Source organism: Centruroides sculpturatus, unplaced genomic scaffold (genome assembly GCF_000671375.1).
Source record: "Centruroides sculpturatus isolate CEXI.00-Female unplaced genomic scaffold, Cexi_2.0 scaffold2972, whole genome shotgun sequence".
In the NCBI taxonomy this organism is placed as follows: domain Eukaryota; kingdom Metazoa; phylum Arthropoda; class Arachnida; order Scorpiones; family Buthidae; genus Centruroides; species Centruroides sculpturatus.
In genome coordinates this window covers 1-15,134 of record NW_019387056.1, presented here as the reverse complement: position 1 = coordinate 15,134, position 15,134 = coordinate 1, and the positions used below count along the sequence as shown (strand labels likewise).

The 15,134-nt window shown below is 30.9% G+C and overlaps 1 protein-coding gene across 1 annotated transcript; it reads right to left on the bottom strand.

Annotated features, from left to right (window-relative positions):
- Window positions 1-7,439: 7,439 nt before the first annotated feature.
- LOC111616110 (COP9 signalosome complex subunit 3-like) lies at window positions 7,440-8,124 on the bottom strand (the record flags this gene model as incomplete). The annotated part of the gene is made up of 5 exons (XM_023357535.1): window positions 7,440-7,451; window positions 7,619-7,684; window positions 7,753-7,824; window positions 7,902-8,003; window positions 8,074-8,124. Coding segments are annotated over 5 exons (303 nt in total), but the record flags the coding sequence as incomplete, so codon positions are not given.
- Between the last annotated feature and the right edge of the window lie 7,010 nt (window positions 8,125-15,134).

Here is a 15,134-nt window from a genome sequence, read left to right as displayed (position 1 = left end):
CCTGCATCTTATTTATCTTAAGTGCAAATATAACTCCATGATTATTTTTAATTAATTTAGGAAAACACTGAAGAATTTGCTGCGTTTTTTTTAATATTTCAATTTAATCATTTTTAAAATAAATTCTCATTCCAATTAAATTTCAATCCTCAATTAACTGAACGAAAAATATACAAAAATTTAATTAAAATATTAAATTCTATAAACAAATTCTGGAATAAATTAAAAAAATCTGAAATTTCTGGAAGCAAATCGTCAATTTTTTCATACAAAATCGACTTTTTTTTTATCAATCATTTACCATTCCAACTTACATTAATGCTGTTAATTAGCCGCATTGATACAACTTGAAAGTGATAAATGATTAGTTGAGTTTTTAATTTTAAAAATGTAATAATTACACTTAAAATTACCTACAAATTCAATAAATAGAAGGGGTTTTAGTATAGAAATTATCAAGCCTATCTCTTCCTCTGTAATTACCACAACAAACCTTCCATAACAATTGAATTATCTCTTGTACCAGGAGCAAAATCATAGATTTAATCGGACAGACATTTTGTACACTCGATTAGCAAGTAAATTGCATTCGATTTAAATCTCATTTTGCTTTCTTGCACATTATTTTCAGCCAGCAAATGGATAAAGATACTCATACAATTTACGAAAGCATCGATCATGAAAATTCGAAACCCCCAACAGCTATGGTTCCTACGGTATCTTCCGTAATTCTCGGACCTGTAAAATATAGAAAACTGCCTTCTGGTAAGTAAATAATTTAAATTCTTGCCGTGTAATTTGTAATTTACAAAGTACAGATGTGTTTATTGAGTAGCTAATTCAGGAAAAAAAAAATGTCCCTATCGTCTTCACGTTCTCGTTCCTCATGTAATTTGCTTAGCCTTTCTGGGAATTACACATTAGCATATCTTAAATTTTCCTGTATACAGTAACCCGTGTACACAATATTAAGTTTTTTTTTTCTAAAAAATTAATTTTCTCTATAACTAGTTTACGTTACGTAATTATAATAGTTAAGACAATTTAATTGCAATTTATTGTATAATCGCTCGAATTTCACTATGAAACAACGGATAAGAAAGAAACATGCCATTTTTTTCGTTGGCAGGTTTATACTGAACAAAAAGATAAATGTTATTTTAAATTATGCAATTAAAATTTTTCAAAAAGCCCAATTTTATAAAGAACGAATTGGGTCAGTAGCTCATATTACGCCTCACACGTATACACAGAAAACACAGCAACAAGAGCACATACACACCAGTGAATTTCATGTTAAAAAAGAGGGTACATCAGACAAGAGTGATACATATGAAAAAATGTAAAGAACCCTCCGTTACATAAGTCACCATTAGCAAATTACCAGTGACGTCAGGAGTATACAAAACACAAGAACCAGTTGGATATAGAATGCCCTTGGCACTGAATGCAAACAGGCGGAACAAGTGATGTAAAAAATAGGTTAGTCGAGTTTAGAACTGGGTCTTGACAGCACATGGACGTTCAACGTCTTAAGAGATGGACGTTATTTGATTGCCCTGTCGCATCGATTGTGTGAGCAGAAATGGTGTTGGTTCATAAGAAAAATACATCCCTAACAGGAATTTATACAACAAGATAATGAGGAGATCGGAATTCGGTAAGTAAATTTTCTTAATTCTTACTCGAAAACGCAAAGAATTCATTTGCTGTACCGGTACATTACTGTATCCGCCGTTTCGGGGGTTGAAACAAAAATGGCGTATACCAGGATACCGAATCGTACAAAACACCATTAAATTATTAAAATCGCAAGCATTTAAAATTAATTATGCCTCCCCATAAATAAAATAAAATCACTCGTTAAGTATTTACTAATAATTGCAATTTATTTTTGTAAATAATCAATTAAAACTGTAGAAATTATTTGTAGTAAACCCGAACCCGGAATAGCAAACCCTCCCTAAACCGGTATCTCTTAAAACAGGATAGTTTAACTTGACCTTAAGCCGGCGTGTAAATTTATCGAAGGTTACCATTTTGATATTTGATTCAAACCAAATATAGAAATTTCCTCGTAAATACTAGTTAATAACGTTTTATTTTTCCCTTAATAATTAAAATTTAACACGATAATTATAATTAATTAACAATCGATGAGTTAAAATGGCGGATAACAATAGCATTTAGTACAATAGCCTACACTTATCACTTGTAGCTTCGTTCGCATGTTAAAATTATGTACACTTTTCTATTTAAATTTGATTATATTCTTGATCCCATTATATTTTTGAATTTTTCACTTTTATTTTTTAATAATAATCTCTGTATAGTGTCTACACACAGGGTATGCAGAGTAGGATATACCCCATGTACATTAATTAATCTAATAGACAGGGGCACGAACATCCGCATGAAACTTTCCGGGGCGCAGAAACTTGAAGACAAATAATTAAATCAATAAATTTTTATTTATTTGCTTAATATTTTTGGTGTTTTGGATACTTATGGGGCACTTTGTTCCCATGGATCCCATACTCGATCCCAGAAGAGGGAAAATGTCCCGTTTACCCTTCTGCAGACATTCATGGAGGGGTATATGACCTTAAATAAAGAGGGGGTATACAGAGTATATCTGCATTAAACTGTGGAAATACAGTTTAAAGTGTTGAAATCAGACTTAAATTTCACACGTGTAACGGTTAAACATTACACAATTTATGCAAAAAATAAAATTGGTCGGTTAAATTGTGGGTTTCTAAATTGTTAAATGCCTTGCGAAACACTTGGTTTAGTGTTACAACTATCACATGTTACCCCATATTTTAATTATTATAAACTGATAAATGTTTTAAACGAATTATAAAAACTTCTTTCTGTAATGATTCATGTAAATATTACACGTAAACAGTATAAAAGTAAGCCTAATATATCGGATATTGTTAATGTAATGACTGCGAAAACATCAATGAAAAGTAATGTATGAAGCTTAGAATAGGTTCAAATACATTGTACAAATAACAGTTAATTTTGTTTAATCAATTATTTATTAGTTTAATTACAATTGAGTAATTAAATAAACAAAGGATTCGACGTATTACGCAGTCGTTAAGTCACAATATGACATATGTGAGCGCCATTTAACTGAATCCACGTATGAGTGCTCGCCACCCAGTCGTGGCAAATGCGTGTTAACACGTGCATACACGCGTCACAAGTGTCTGTGTTTTGTATTAAAACATTTAAATCACCCCCTTACAAACATTATTTTATTAATCAAATTTATCTGAGAGATATTTTACACGAATTTCTTAGAGCAATATATCAAGCTCCGTCCGATTGGTTGTGTTAGTGGTTGTGAGTTCTACGTCATTTTGACATTACACCTGCAGATTTACAACGAACATACAAAATGATGTCAAATGAAAAAGTATAAATATATTTTTTAGGTCTTGAAACTATAATATAACAAAAATTATTTTAATTATGATAAATTTCGTGGAAACCCCAGAAGGGGTGGGGATGATTCCCCGAGCAACTTCTAAATCCGCCCTTGTGTAGAATAGAACCCGCTTATTATAATCACGATATCATTAACAATCATTTAATGTTAACAGAATTAGCTAATGTTTTGATTATATTCAGCGTTAACTTCGGATAAATTGATATTTTAAAGCTGTCTTACGATCTATCATTATCAATATTAAATGTTTTAGCTGTTATTTGTTGACAATATTTGGAATTATTGGCTGATTTTACTTCAATTTTGCCCTAGATGAGGTAAAGTTAGTGCTGCAAAATCAGTGAGCAAACAAAATTATATATATATATATATATATATTTTAATTAATGAAATCAGAATGTCCACTAATTGTATTCTTATTTACCTAAAACCGCTTAATGTTATCAACCGTTATCATTATTAGCAATGGTATGTTTTATAGTTTAATACAGTCTAATTTACATAAGCCGCATTCTTTCTCCCAGAAAGGGGAGATTAACGTCAATTTTACGTCACCACTTCAGTTTTACACTTAACAAGCTTAAAAATGACGTCAAAATGACGTAAAATGTGCGCTAACTCAACAAGTTGAGATGTTATTTCACTGCTCTCTAGTGAAAGAGTATCTTGAAATTGGGCATAAATTTATGCCCAATGTTAAAGTGCCCAATTAGTTTTATTAATTAATTTTCCCATAAATTCTAATAATCTGAGAAATTTTAGTGTATTTAAAATATCTAAATTAGAATTGATCATCATCATCATTATCATCATAAGTAATTCTTGTCTTAAGATCTGATAGTAATTAAAGTGACGTTTATTATAATTTTAACATTAAAAAACTAAATTCTGATTTCATTTCTTCTCGCTAAATTCATTTTAATTGTCGAAATTATCATCTTTAATCTGTATTGGTATTAAGCAATTTCAATAGTAAATATTCAATTCAGTAAAAATGGAAGCGGAATATCACGGATGATGTGTTAAATAGACGTTAGTGAAATATCTATTTTAAAAAAATCCAGTTAAAAACAAAACACAGGCTAAATTAAGTTACTAATTACACAACAAACCAAGTATGTAACCATTTAAATGCAATCATTTTTTCTACGCCATTAACATTTAATTGTACACTAATCGAATTATCGAACAACAATTGGTCGATTTAACTTAATTATTAAGTAATTTTTATCTGGTAAACACGTACCGGTATACCTGAATATCTGAACAGGCGCCAGTCCGGTATATCTGAACGTGTGGATGAAAAAATAGAGTTCTGTCATTCATACGTTCAGGTATACCGGTAGATGAGTACGTTCAGGAGCACCTGTTCAGGTATACCGTAATTTATTATGGTAATACCTGAACAGTAATTAATATATGTGTATGGTGGTAATGCCTAAGCGCGTTACAAATAAGGAAAAGAACTTTCACACAAGGTACTGTACCTCTTTACACAATTGGCAGCAAAATACAAATAAATTTGCATAATTTACAGACTACTGCACTCTCAAACCCACATTTTTCTAGAGAATGTTACTATTTAAAGAACATTTTTTGGGGGAGAACGTATAAATAATAAGCTCGGTGACGCGTAGAAAGAGAGCTCCATCGATAAAGTCCGTTGCGCTTTCTCGAATGTCTGTAAGAACGTGACGTCACATCTAGAAAGAGAAAAAAAACAAAGACGTTCGGCATTCGGCACCTATCAAAGCCCCATTTGCTAGAAATTTCCCTGTCAGCATAGGGTAGAGAAAGATAACGGATATGATGTCACAGCCGGGTAATCCCGGTTTGGACCACCTAGCAAAGTCGGGGAAGGGATCGGTTCGTGTTTAAGTAGGACTTTGTCCCACATATATCAGCCAACCAGTTCATCACTGACCAATATTGTTATCATCTCTTTGCAGACAGAACAGTCAGTCGGCCAGGTGCGCCTTTAAAGGCTGATTACAAGTCGAGAAGGAAGATGAAATGTCTTATATCTGTAGGGCTAGTCCTACCCGCATTAGCGGCTGTCATAGGTAAGTCATTTCGACTTTTCTTTACCCCATTCATTTTCTTTCACAACTTGACTCCATCCGTCTTCCTCCTCTTATTGTACTTTCGCTCATTATAATCTCTCCTTCTGTCTTAATTTAACGCCTAGTGCCTTAATTAAATGGCTAATTAATGCGAATTATTATAGAATTAATTTGCTATAGTTACTATTTTTGGCTCCTTAATTATGTTTTAAATAATTGTCTAAATGTCGAGTTAAAACCCGTAATTTTCGACACTTGTTCTTCAGCAATTTTAATTAAGAAATCCTTGGAGCACAATAACAAAAAAGATTTCTTGAATTTTCTAATTTTCTTTTCTGAAATTTTGAATTTTTATTTAGAAATTAGTTTATTTTAACAATACATATTATTATTTAACTAAATTTACCCATCATTTATATTAATAAACCTCCATATTTAAGAAATCTACCAACTTTGAGCCTGTATTAATTGAATTTTTTATGATTCTAAGACGGAAAATCGTTGGATTTTTTGGCTAGACACGAATTTTTTTATGTTAAAAAATTCTATAATAAATTAAAAACACCAGATGAATCTAGGTTATGTTTTATATTATTATTTTTTTTTTAAATATGGAGAAAATCAGGAGTATTTTATTTTTTCTACTTTGATAGTAACTCTGTAACGGTTATATAAATCAGGGCACATTTGTTCCTGTTTTTTTAATACAAAAAACTGTTAAGAACCATTAAAAATTTGTGATATTTTGATATCAGATTTAAAAAAAAAATCTCGTTAAAAAATATCACTAACATCAGACTGTGAGAATCAGAGTGATAAATCATCCACTTGATTGATCCTCCTTCCTCTGTTAAACTGCAAAAATCCCTTACGCGCGAGTGAATCTTCAAGGTTATCTTCCTACTGTACTTGGAAACTTCCCGGTTTATAAACTTTCTAAGTGATGAAAATTAGATAAAAAACACTGAAATATAAATTGTTGTGGGAAAATTAGCAATTAATTTACCAGAAGTTTAAAAAAAAAGGATCCACTCCAATTAAGGAAAACAGTGAAAATACCATGGTTTACAATGGTTGGCTAATCATTAGAAAGTTAATTTAGCGGCGGATGATAGTGTAAATGAAAAACAGGAAAAATAAACAAATGATTATAGGAAAACAAAGGAAAAAAAATGGCGTAAAATAGAGGAAAAATCGATAGCAGATAAGGCGGCATTGTTTCAAAAATTTAAATTACTACAGCCATGTTCATTCATCGTATAACACACTTTTTAAAACTGTTTTAATATACCATCGACCTTGCATTTCAGTAAAATTTTACTTCAATCTGCATTCCTACAAGTAAAAACTCGTACTATATAATAATACGGTGCGAGTACACAGCAAGTAATATTACTGTTAAAACTTAACCACACAAGAATACATCGACCCAGTTAGAAGCGACGTCTCTTAAAGTTTTTTCCTATTTTTTGCCACTTGTTAAGTAGGAACTTCACTGCTAGTTAATACGCCAAGTTCCCTATCCATCCGGTTTAACGTCCCCCGTTATAAAACCATCCAGTTTAACGACCGGAATTTTCTTGCCAATTTTCAAATTTCTATATTTATTTTTATTATTAAAAATGTTACATAAAACTGCAGGTAGTGATAGGCTACGAAGGATTGATAACAATAGGAACATAATAAAATATATTTCTATAACAATATAAAGGTGGATCAATAAATAATCAGCAAAATGCCACAACACGGTTGGTTGCTCCGGTTGATTATTTATTGATCCACCCTTAAATTACTTATATAATATAATGAGGGATCAACACACTAGCAAACACACGAAATTACACTTCGTATTTCCTCTTAAATAAGGAATTTAGCGCACACTTGGTGTGTGAACTCAAGAGTAACCTTTCTTCCTATTTTGATTCCTAAATAAATTTAAATAAATTAAAGATTTTTTAGTATTTTAAATGTTAATAAAGCCCCAAAAAATTCTACATCTAATTTTTAATTATAATTAAAGAAATTTCTACTGGATTTAGCACACAATTCGTGCACTTAGTTTAAAACCTTTTTTTTTCTGTGTTTAACTTACAATCGCTGTAAGCGAGTACCCTTTATTATTAAAAGGTGANTCGCTTAAGGATAACGTAAGAAATGTCTATAAATGATAAAAAATAAATAAATTCAAGATGCAACACTGACATACTTCAAAATATCAAAATTTACCTTTGTAAGTCTTTGAATATTCTTCTTATAAAGTGAAGCTAAGCATTGTTTAACTAGCCCCATATTATTATCCTACAAACGAAAAGAATTTAATGTAACTATCATTTAACTTCAATAAAGTGAATGCTAAGTCTGAAGATTAAATTAACCCGCAAGAACGTATCCGAGTGCCTGTTGACGATATTTCTAACTTCATCCGGACTGTTCGTAGTGTATGCGGTAGCTAAATCGTGATAAGGTTGACTTAGTGGCTATAAAGAAAGCAATACTTATCAATCTTTCTAACTGAAAATATTAATGACGGAAAAAAATAATGCTTACTTTTATAAATCTCCCAACTACTTGAGATGTATATCTAGGTAATGTAGGTACCTAAAAGATAATCATTATTCATTACAACATAATAAAATAAAGGCAAAGCAGCTAAAAAAAAAAAAAGCTAATACAATTGAATAGTTTCAAGGGTAAAATCGTCAGGCAATATGATATGTGATAAATCATCATGTGACATTTATATTGAATAAGTTATATATATATATATATACACACACACAAAAATAAAACACCTACCAAAAAGTTCAGTATCATCATAACCATTCAATTAGACTTCAACATTCAAAAATATGAATAGAATAAACAACGAATAGAGTAAAAACTAGAAAAAATATTTATACTGTTTTACATTTATTATTCTTATTAAATGAAAGAGAATCATGTTAATTAATGCAACTTTACCTGTAACAATTAGAATTTACTTTATTTTAAATATTTGATAGGAAATAATTATTATATACAAAAGAAAACCCTTGGATCCTGCATTCAAAAGTCGCTCTTAATACTTTACTAGACCTCCTTTGCTTTTATAACACACAAAATTATTCTCGATATTGATTTTGAAAGTTTTTTTCTTTATACTGATGCTATTTTCTTCCATTTAAGACTTTTAATTCACTTTTTTACTTAAATATTGTTGACTGATAAGTTTTTTTACCTTACACAAAAACTTTTTCATATCTGATCTACAAAATGGCTGAATAATAAAATTTCTTTCTTGCAAATGTGACTTGACCTATAAAAATCCATAACACAATATCCTGAAAACTAACAGTCTCGTTTCAAAAGTAATCGATACTTTGAAATTGCTTTTGTCTGGTAAGTTGGAATCAGAGTACATCTCAGAATTAACGAGTTTGTTTAAAATATATATAATTTTTCGAATTCTACAGATGACCTAATTGATTATGATATTTTGACAATGAAGTCAAAACGATATTTATTCATGTTTTCAAATGCCAAAGAAAACTTGTTATCACTACAAAATCTATCAAACATCTGGAATTTTCAGTATTATATCTCTTGATTATCATATATTCAATTCTATTCCTCCATCTACTTTGTATAAGCTCATTCCTATTTCGTAATGAGATATAGTTCAAGTTTTTAACTTTGTAAAATGTTCATTGAGACAAATGTAAACAATTTTCCAAAAATTATTGCTTTAGAATCATTTGTTTCTTGTTTACTTAACTGTTTGGAATTTTAACATTTTTTTTACAGATGTGTCTAACATATTTTCTTGTTAAGCTGATATTTTTTATGGCTTTTCATTTATGGCATCATTTCCCAAACTTTTTAAACTATTTCCCCTTTCGGATGGGTATAAGTTATAATGCTTATATTGACCCCCTTGTATTCCAACACCTCTACCATCTTTTACATTCCAGCATTGCCATGTGTCTTTTACCAATCCCTTGAGGGTGGTAGCATCCACTTTAGGAATCGGTGATTTACAGGACAATTGTTTTATGCCATCACTTTTTTAAATTATGTAATTGGGGGGCCATGTGTCAATTATCTCTCACATATTTCTGATTTTTGACATTCAATAAATATGACTATTCTCTTCTTACATTATGTGATAGTTGTTTTACTTTCATTAAAATTAAGATCCATATTAAAAGTTTATGAATAGTAGATTCTCAGTTCTTCGTACAATAAAACTTACCAAAAATTTGTATTATTTTATTTTTATCTCTAAACTATATGGAAATTCAGATAGTTCATATTTTTATGCTAAAATTTCTGAAATTTGCATATCCTAGTTCTGGACATATGACATATTTCCCAAGACGTTACAAATTGCAGATAATTTTATCATTGTGCTGTCGGCAAAATGCCATGCAGAGTACAGTTTCCTCAAGCCAATGTGGCTAAAGTATTGTGTTTAAAATCAGAGTATTTTCAGTTATTTGCATCTCATTTGTTTTGCAAGCATTGAAAAACAAATGAGGCATAGTAGGTCTGAAATTTATTAAGTTTCATCAAAAAGTGAAAATATAGCTGTAATAAAAACACATTCTGGACGACCAAGAGTGTCAAGCGACGGGATGATCAATCAATTTTGAGGTTAGCATTTGACTGGGATAAATTGCTGTGTCAAATTTTCCGTTTTATCCCCTCCTGTGTCAAAAGATACAGTTCATTGATGTTTACAATCTAATAATCATGCTTTTCTTATATCTGAATGTTTAAAGCCTCATTGCAAACAAGATCAGATATAATGGGACAAATCACATATATGTTGCAAGGACAAACGATTAGCTGTTATATTCAGTGCTGAAAAGAAGTTTAACCTGAATAGTCCCCATGGCTGGATCCATAATTGGCATGGCTTAAAATGGAAACTTTGCATCTTCCACAGCTGTCACCAAGGAGAGAACTATTGTGATGTGGAGACCCTTTGCTTTCAATGACACCATCGATTTTGCTTATCTGGATGGTCAACAAATTTCAGAGGGTTATCAGGCAGTTTTTGAAAATGGTTTACATGGTTTTTTTGCATGGTTTTGGTTCATTGCAAAAGTAGTGGTGGTAATCACTAAATTTTCCAACAGAGGAATGCATCAATTCATGCATCTAGCTCTACTTGTGCATGATTTAATTAAACAAACTAAGTTCAAGTTAAGGAATGACATCAATGATTCCTGACTTAGACCCAAGTGAAAACCTACGGAATATCATCTTGTGATGTTAAGCTCAAAATTGTAGATTTGCAACCATTGATAAGGTAAAGCAGCAGATTGAACACAATTCATTTTCATTTAACCCTAAACATCTTTAAAATGTAATTGAATTTCAACTCATTTTGAAAAGTAATGCCAGTTCTTGGTTGATTAGTTTTGGAATTTTTGGCACAAGGGCATGGGTAGACCAAAGAGTGCAAAGTCTATCCCTTTACATGTCTGTATACCCTTTTGGGTCTTTAAAAAGCCATATAATTTTCTGTATGTTAGTTTATTGCTTTCAGATATGCCATAATAAAGAGAATTTGTCCACTGTCGTCTAGTATAGTCTGCAGAGCTTTGTCATCGAAGGTAGTCTTCTCAGGCTGTTTTGTGTTGAAGGCAAGTTAGTAATATGTGTCAAACCATAAGAGGAGTATGGCAGGTTGGACAAGTTACTGTATAACTTCCAAATAGTAAATGCCATCAGGACCAAAAAAGTTGTATACAATACTGTATTCTAACATGGTTATCATATAGTGAAGAATATGATGGATTACAAAAGCATCAAATTTGCATTAGAAATGTGAATACACCAAAAGGTATAAATAGGATATACAGTGGGTGATCGGTTAATGAACATAATCCATTCCAAGACTTTGTTTGTTAACCGATTATTGATTTACCAGAGGTTTTTATGGGAATTTGATTAATTCATTCTGGAGACTCCAAAAAATAAAAAAAAATATACTTTTTTACTACGTTTATTTATATGTAATAGTAAAAATACATATATATGCAGTCTTGCATTTTTATTAGTCATGTTTTTCCATTTATAGGGGTTAAAGAATCTGTCCAATGTCAATTGCTTTTCTCTTTTCAGGATTTTTTGGAAGTAATTAATAGTATTGTAACTGTAGAGATCCCCAACCCCATTAACCTTATTCTGGTTTGGATGCCACTTGGATGATCATTCTGACATCCTCCCACTTTTTCAAAAGATCTTTAGTAGCAGATCTTTCAAAAGAAAACATATCTCACTGAGTTTCTTGGTGTTGTTCATTTGAGAGTTCTTGGAGTTCTTCTGTTGTCAGATCAGTTTCCATTATGAGCTCTAAAATGTTCTTTATTTCTCAGATGTAATTTTCATTACTCCGGTAGTAGCTTGAGACTTCTTGATATATCTTTCATAGCTAAGATTGTGCTTACTGTAGATCTATTCAAGCCATACTGCCTAGCAACATCAGACATCTTGTGCCCACTTTCTACCTTGGCTATTATCTCTTACATGGTTTCTACGGTGAGCACAGTTCTTGACACTCCTCTTTTTAGGCTCTATAATATTATCAGTTTCTTTTTTAAATACAAAGTTCAGAAAAGCACTTACAAAAATTCAGAGAACAGAAATCAACTAACCCACAAAAAATTATTTAAATGGAAAGCCCAGATAAAATTTGAAATTTGGTATTAAAACATTAACAAATATCCGATGGGATAGTTAAAATTTCACCTTTCATAAATAAACCCCGATGAAAATGTTAACAAGTGCCCGTCCAACAGTCTCGCGAAGACTATAAAGAATTATTTGCCAGAAAGGTAAACAAAACTAGAATTACAAGGAAAAGTTTCAAAATTTGGAGGATACTAACCGATCAGTATCGGGTTGAGCGTCGATACTGACGTCTCCCATGCTCCAAAAGGTTTCGAATTGTTACCTGAAGACAAGGGAAAATCAATCGGTATTCGTTATTTTCCGTCGCTTCTTTTTATGTTTGTTCAGTAAAGTGTTCATTATCTGAACATGTGTTCATTGTCCGATCATAAAAGTCTTTGACAAAAGTATTCGTTATCCGATTTGTTCGGTATCCGAACTGTTCGTTACCCACTGTATAATTTAAATATATATATTCAGGTGGCCCTTGGTTTATGCCGGCTCAATTTATGCTGATTCACAATAACGCGGCTGTGAATTCACAGCAGCTCTTGGTTTATGCCAACACCGATTCACACTAATGCTGGCTTTGCACAATTCACCAATTCTCCCTATGCTAGACTGATTTTCGTTTCAATGTTGACATATTTACCGAGCCGTAACATTGTATATTCATTGAAACAAAGATTTTTTATTGAATATATTTATTTTTTCTGTTTAATATTGTTGGGTATGTATACATTTACATTAAATTAATATTAAAATAAATAAAAATATTAAAATTCTAAACATTTAGGTACCCATGTATACAAGAATAAAGGAGGGTTATTATGTCGGATAAAAAAAGTGCATCAGAGTTATCTAAACATGTTAATAAAATTTTAGACATCAGACTAAAATTTTAGTCTGATGTCTAAAAAGTCTGATGTCTTTTTAGACATCAGACTTTTTAACTCTGATGTCTAAAAAGTGCATCAGAGTTATCTAAACATAGCAATCCCCGCATGTGCTTTCCATCAAACATATCGAAAAACTTGAGATTTATAAAGCCCAAGGGAAAACTACTTGTATCAATCATAGGGACGCCCACTCTCTATCTACAGCATGGAAATCATTCTATGAAGATAAACTGTAATTTTTACGAAACATTAATTTTTAATAGGAAACTGTTGAGCTCTTTATTTTTATTTATTTTTTATATTCTTATATCCCTATTATTATATTCATTGCGTTACGTGCTCATCATTACAAACACATGCGCAGTTATTATTTTTTCGTAATTTTAATTTATGTTCTATTTCTTTAATGTTCTTTTTACTTTATCATTTAACTGATGAAGATCGTTAAAGACGATCGAAAACATTTTTACGATATTAAATTATTTGCTGGAATATTTAAAAAAGGTGATAACTTTGATTAATTCTTTCTAGTTCCAGTACAAGTTAATGCTTTTATTGTGGCCAGAATGTTCTTGCTTGGTTTCTTTTTTTTTTTTGTTTTGCAAGTTAGTCTACTGTTTCATTTCCTTGGATTCCAATTTGACCGAGCAACCAGTAAGAGACTATTGTATTTCCTGCATGTTTGAGATATTGGAGTAGATATTGTATACTGTTGAGAGTTGGATGGTCTGTTACCCTGCAATTGTTGCTTACCTGTAGTGCACTGTGAGAGTGCATATATATTATAATTATCTTTGTACATGTTGGCGAGCCATGGGGATTACTTGTCAGTTCTAAACATAATAAATAATACATCCATTTGAAGACTATTTTTATAAGGAATTCAAAACTCTTGACAGAATTAAAATAAATCAGCATGTTGTAGGGTGAGATGGAAAAAAACATCAATGATAACATAAATATTCCTTGAAAATTGTAAATTACAAAAACTATAAGTCAGGTGAAAGAAAAAATACAAAACAAACTCAATGAAACTTTTACCTTTAATCAGTAAACATTAGATATGTTTGAAGACGCACAAACAATTAATATTTAATTGGGAAGCCTTCACTTTTAATTACTAAGACTCATTTTCCAAGTATACTACTCACAAGCTTTTAAAGTAAATCCTATAATTTTAGAAGATACCAGCACAAAATTATAGCTTCTATTAATTTCTTTTCTGTAATTAGTTTGATGGATTCTTTGCAATTACTTTATTTTTCAGTTTCATCCAAAAGTTTACAATCAGATTAAGATGCAGTGATTGTGCAAGCGATTGCAAACTCCAGTGTGATTTTAAAACAAACAATCTGTCAATTATTTGTGTTCAATGGAGGAATTCATTGTCATTCTAGAAGATAAAATTGCTATTTTCAAACATGACAAAGTCTTTTGATCTTTAATAGATGAATATATTGGTAGCATACACTCTACCTTCAACAATTTGTTTCCACACTATGAGCTGAAATGTAATCCCTATAATAATAGTAATAGTACACTTTACTGTTAGATTTAACCATTTGTACTGTTCAGTCATTTTTTTTGGCATTTACATTCTTTCAGTGTGCAAATTTGTTGTCCATTGGAAAAAGTAAGAGAGCTGCATAACTGCCACATAACTGCCACTTTGATACACTTTTAAAGCTCAATTGATTCAATTATACTAGCTCTATGATGGCTTTTCCTTTTTCACTAGACTTATTACACCATCAATCAGAAAGAGGACAAACTTTAGAAAATCATATCTTTATTTCTCTGAGTATGCATTTCAGACATTAAATCCCTTTTCAACTCCACATGATATATATGATTATGAGAGTACAGGAAATTGTGATGATGGATACAATACGGATGATGATTATTGCTTAACAGGTATTTGAGCAAATACAATAATTCGATACATAATGTTGTAAGGTAAACAATATACATAATAAAGTACTCAGTTAAAACTATAAAATTTAAAACTGTGACATTGTATACTGTAAAACTATTATAATAATAAAATAG